At 41.2% G+C, this 5902-nt stretch overlaps 1 protein-coding gene across 1 annotated transcript in view; it reads left to right on the top strand.

Annotated features, from left to right (window-relative positions):
- LOC102843472 (nascent polypeptide-associated complex subunit alpha-like) overlaps positions 1-2755 on the top strand; it is a 5572-nt gene extending 2817 nt beyond the window's left edge. The window contains exons 2-3 of the mRNA XM_006881906.1: positions 2174-2300; positions 2436-2755. Of these exons, the coding sequence (XP_006881968.1) occupies positions 2174-2300; positions 2436-2755 (447 nt within the window). The remainder of the gene's footprint in view (positions 1-2173; positions 2301-2435) is intronic.
- The last annotated feature ends 3147 nt before the right edge of the window (positions 2756-5902 follow it).

Below are 5902 nucleotides of genomic sequence, written 5' to 3'. Positions count from 1 at the left end.
TAATTTGAATTGAAAAAGAAAATATTATCACATGAGGGAGAACCCAGCCAAAGAAATCTGAAATATATAATAAATGCTTTTTTCCCCCTTAGAAAAAAAAAAAGAAAGAAACAAAAGGCTTGTACACCGAAGCTATAAAATATCATGGAAAGAGATTAAAGGAGGCTTAAATAGGAATATAGCTCATGTTCCTGTAATAGAAGAATTAATTCTTTTATGACCGCAATACACCCCAAATTGCACACTGTAGTTTGCTTTGTCATTTGTAGCTGCAGTTCACTCTGTATTCCACTATTTGCACATAGAGCCCATAAGAAATGCAAGAGAAGGGGAGGGGACAGCAGAGGGTGGGAGACAAGGATTCAGTTGTGTGGAGGAGCAGGAGAGCATTGATTTGTTAACTTTTTCCCCCCCACAACCTTCATTTACCCCCTATAAATGTGATTGTTTATCTTTAGATTCAATGGTATTATTTAAACACAGTAATCTCTAGGATGCTGATCTTTATGTGTGCCATTTAATTTTTGGCAACTTCCAATTTTCCTAGTTCATAGTGTGCAATGCACAATCCACATTCCCATTATTAATGGACATTTGCAGCTGTTTCTCCTCCTCTTGCGATTTTGCCCATCAGCGAATGAAGGTCCTTCATTGGCTGAAATCTTTATGCCATGCAAGTCTTAGTATAGACTCGACTTTGAAGAGGCACCTCTTCCCCAGTGGTGGAACCAGCTCGGAGCTGGCCTTCAGTGGGTTTTTAGAGGCTCTCAATTGCACAGGAGAAGACTGTCTATCTTTCTACCCTGGAGAAAGTGGTGGATCAAAATCACTTGCTTTGGGTTGTCAATGCAACTCCCTAACCACTAGGCAGCCAGAGTTTATTTTGGAGGGAATGGCCGGCCAGTTTGCTTCCTACTGTGTTTAGATACTGCTTTATTAGGTGAGATCCCAAAAGCAAATTAAACCAAACAAAAAATCAATTGGACTTGATTAAAGTTAAACACTTTGAACAGCACTCACCTACGACTCGACGGCACTTAACAACAACAATGCAACAAAATAACAACAACATAGAATCAACCCATAACTGTGTGGATATTAACAATTTATGGATAACATTGAGAATGGGAATCCCAGAACACTTTCATATGTGATCATAAGAAACCTATACATAGACCAAGAAGCTGTCATTCAAACAGAAGAAGAAAAAAAGTACATGGTTTAAAATCAGGAAAGGTGTGCTTCAGATTGAATCCTTTCTCCATAACCTATTCAATATGTTGAAATGACTCATAGCTGGCCCTTCAGTGGGTTTTCAGGGGAAGTAAAATACATAGGAGGGGAGTGACCATCTTACTCCCACAAAGCAGCTGGTGAATTTGAACAAGGAGCTTTTGGATTGGGAATGCAACTCTTTCCCACTAAGCCCCCAGAGTTCCCTGGTGGCTGAATATTACATGTTCAATACATATGTTGAGCAAAGATTTTGAGAAGCTCGATTAGATGAAGAAGAACGTGGCATCAGGATTGGAATAAGACTCATCAACAACCTGTTTTACGCTGTTGACACAACCTTGCTTGATGAAAGTGAAGAGGAAACATTTGCCACAGAAGATAAAAGACTGTAGCCTTCAATGTGCATTACATCTCAATGAGAAGAAAACAAAAATCCTCACCACTGGGCCAATGGGCAACATTATGAGAGATGACATAGCTTAAGTCAACAATTTCATCTTAACTTGGATCCACTACCAACACCCATGGTAACAGCATTCAAGAAAAGAAAAGATGTGTTGCACTGGGAAAATTGGCTGCCCAGGGCTTCTCCAAAATGCTAACGAGCAGGGATATCAGTTTAGACACATCCCTGACACAAGCCATGATGTTTTCAATTACTCCCTCTTGCATCTCAAAGTTGAATAATGACTAAGGATGATAGAAGAGTCAATGCCTTCGAATTGTGGTGTTGGGGAGAGGATTGTCTAGTGGACTACCAAAAGGGCAAAGGAGTGTGTCTAGGAGGCAAGGATGTTGGACCCTTGCCTCACAAACTTTGGGTATGTTGTAAGGAGGGGCAAATCCTTGGAAAAAGACATCACAGTAAAAAAAAAAAGTGGAGGGTCTAAGAAAGAGAGGAAGACCCTCAACCAGGGGGATTGATGTGGTGGCTGAGACAGGGTCAGGAACAGAATCCGACAGTGATGAATCAGTACCAGAGCTTGAGGAACAGGATTCCACACAGGCAACCACACAAGAAGCACAGCTGGCGGCAGCAGCTGGAATCCATGAAGAACCAGTCAGTAAAGCAAAACAAAGTCGGAGTGGAAAGAAGGCTAGGAAGGCGATGTCCAAACTGGGACTTTGACAAGTCACAGGGCTTACTATAGTCACTATCCGGAAATCTAAGAATATCCTCTTTGTCATCACAAAACCAGATGTTTATAAGATCCCAGCTTCAGATACCTACATAGTTTTTGGTGAAGCCAAGATTGAGGACTTATCTCAGCAAGCACAGCTAGCAGCTGCTGAGAAATTCAAAGTTCAAGGTGAAGCTGTCTCAAACTTTCAAGAAAACCCACAAATTCCAACTGTTCAAGAGGAGAGTGAAGAGGAAGAGGTTGATGAAACAGGTGTTGAAGTTAAGGATATAGAGTTAGTCATGTCACAAGCAAATGTGTCGAGAGCAAAGGTGGTCCGAGCCCTGAAGAACAACAGTAATGGTATTGTAAATGCTATTATGGGATTAACAATGTAGCCATCTGGGAAAATGAGGACTTTTTTTTGGTGTTTCAAAAGAGTAACTGCAGTTTGGTTTGAAATTTGTACTGTTTCTATCATTCATTAATAAAGTTATGGACTCTGTTGGATGAACAAAAAAAACCAAACCTTCAGACTCAGAAAACCCATTGGAAGGAAGGTAAGCAATGAGTGCACAAGACTTTAGTAGTTTCATTGTTGTTGCTGTTTTATGCCATCAAATTGGAACTGACTCATAGCTGACCCTCCAGTTGGTTTGCAGAGGCAGTAAAGTGCACAAAAGGAGATTGTTCATCTGTCTCCCATAGAGCAGCTGGTGGATTTGTACCCTGTGCCTTCGAGACTGTAACATAGCTTCTTACCAGTAAGGCCACCAGAGTTCTTTAATCATTGTTGTTATTGTAAGTTCCTTCAAGCATCAGCCATAGCCACCATATGAATGATAGACCTGAACCCTGTCCTATCTCATGCCATCCTCACAATCTCTGACGCGCTTGAGCCCATTGCTGCAGTCACTGTGTCCAAACATCTTGTTGAAGATCTTCCCCTCTTTCGCTGACTCTCAACCTTTCCAAGCATGATGTCCCCTTCAAAGGAATAGCTTCTAGCAACATGTCCAGAGTATGAGAAATGAAGTGTTGTCATCTTTGCCTCCAAGGAGCACTCTGGCTGCACCTTCTTCAAGACATATCTGTTGGTTCTTTTGGGAGTACATGGATGTTCAGTGCTTTTCTCTAACACCACAGCTCAAAGACAGCACTTCTGGTGTCATCCTTATTCACTGTCCAGCTGTGTAGCAAGTGACTGGAAAGGACATGGCCTCGATCAGGCACACTTCAGACTGACATTAGGAAGATGTAAATATAAATGACAAATGGAGACTAAAGAGTGTGGCTGAGGATAAAGTAAAACTGAAAGTTCAAGGGTTTCTGGTCTCTTTATTTCAAGTCTGAATAGTGTCACTAGGACTCATAGCGACCCTATGCACAATACCTCTAAATCCTGCTCTGGCCTGAGCCAAACTCACTGTCTCTGACACACGTACTCTCATTACTTTAGTTACTGTGTCAATCCCTCTCACCCAGTCTTCCACTCCTGTGCTATCTGACCATCTTCCAAACATGATATCCTTCTCCAAGGATTGTTCCCTCCTGGCCCTAAATATGTGAGATGGAGCCTCAAAAATCCTTGCTCTCAAGTAGCAGCTTGGTTTCACTCTCTCCAAGACAAGTCTGTTAGTTCTCTTGACAGTTCATGGCGTGTTCAATACTCTTTTCCAACAACACGACTCAAAGACATCAATTCTTCGGTCATCTTTGGTCATTGTCAAGATTTCTGATGCATAGCAAGTAATTGTGAAGACATGACCTGGATTATTCTCTAGACTGACATACTTGCTCTTCAGCACTCTATCGAGGTCCCTGACAGCAGACTTTTCAATCGGATTCATCTTTTGATTTCCTGACTGCTAGTGCGAAGAGTGTTGGCTGTGGAACCAAACAAGATGAAATTGTTAACAATCTCAATCCCTTTTCCATCTATCATGGTGCTGCCAATTAGCCCGGTGGTGAGAATCTTTGATTTCTTGATGTTGAGCTTCAGTCTACATTGAAGGCTACAGCAAGTGCTTCAGGTCCTCCTCATTTTCAGCAAGCAGTGTTGTGTCATCTGCATATCATAGGTTGTTGATGAATCTTCCTCTAATCTTGATGCCACCCACATTCCTCCTCATAGAGCCCAGCCTACTGGATGATCTGTTCTGCATATAGATTGAACAAGTATGATACAGCCCTGGCATACACCCTTCCCTATGTTAAACCACGCAGTGTTTCCTTTTCTATTCTCATGGTTGCCTTCTAGTCCAAATGGTCTGGGATTCCCATTCTTCTCAGAGTCACCCACAGTTTGTTGTGATCCACACAGTCAAAAATGCCTTTGAATAGTCAATGGCACAGATAGACATCCCTCTGGTACTCTCTGCTTTAATAATAAACTTAAGAAATTTCTTTTAGTCTGACAAAGCAGTCTGCAGATAACCATAATAAACATATACTTGTTTTTAAAAATTGACCTTTTATTTCCTGTGAGAACACAATTAAAAATGCTGGCTATATCACCATGGACAGAACAGAAAATAATTTTTTTATAAAATGAGAGACAAAGACTAAATTAAAGGGAAGAAATGTGAAGGTTTTGTGGTTAAATAATCCTAATGAATCTAAAAATAACTCCTTGCAATTAAGAAAGCATATCTCGAATCATCACCATTGAGTTGAAGCTCACTCATAGTTGCCCCTCCCACATTGTAAATCACGTGGGACGAGACCGCCTTCTTTCCTCCATCAGACATGCTGGTGAAAAGGTGGCGCCACAGAGATGTTGCCTTTGGGTCAGTAAAACTCCCTACACCTCGTTTGTGAAAAAGTAATACCTTCTCCTAAAAAAAAAAATTAATAAATGTAAATCCTTCTGTCTTCTCTCCTTCTCCTATTTTCCTCTCCTTTCCTTTCAGGTCCTTTCATGCACAAAGCAAAAACAGCCACAGATCAGTTGGTGAATCATTTCATAATCATTTCCAAAAGACTGAAAGAAGAAAGAAAAAAAAAAACCAAAAATGCCACAGCAAAAACATTTAAATGAAGTGCAAAAACTACACTGTACATTTGAACATACAAATCTAGCAGATTCCACCATAAAGAGGAACCAAATACTGATGAGAGATCCACAGTGTTCCATCTTTGAGCATATTTTATACGTATTATTTGGGAGCTCTGGCGGCATAGGGGTAAGAAGCTGGGTTGCAATCCTGAAGGCACCCTGTTCGAATCCACTAGCTGCTCCATGGGAGAAGGATGGGGAATCTCCTCTGGTGCAATTAACTGCTTCTGAAAACCTGCGGGAGGGTCAGCGATGGGTCGGTTCTGACTCCACGGTACGCAACAACAACATGTAACATAACAGGAAAACACACACTCAAAATGATCTATGTAAATGGGCACCTTTCACAGTTGACTGCCTATTTCCACATGGTTCAAGTCAACTCCAAAAAGAGGGTGCACAGTTTTCAAGTACTAGATATGCAGTTTTTTATTTTATTATTTTTGTGTGTGTGTGCCGTCAAATCAGATCTGACTGGTACAGGAGG

Source organism: Elephantulus edwardii, unplaced genomic scaffold (genome assembly GCF_000299155.1).
Source record: "Elephantulus edwardii isolate Elephantulus edwardi_28Jun2011 unplaced genomic scaffold, EleEdw1.0 scaffold00016, whole genome shotgun sequence".
NCBI classification, from domain to species: domain Eukaryota; kingdom Metazoa; phylum Chordata; class Mammalia; order Macroscelidea; family Macroscelididae; genus Elephantulus; species Elephantulus edwardii.
The sequence above is the reverse complement of the archived record's forward strand: the minus strand, read 5'-3'. Positions and strand labels throughout refer to the sequence as shown.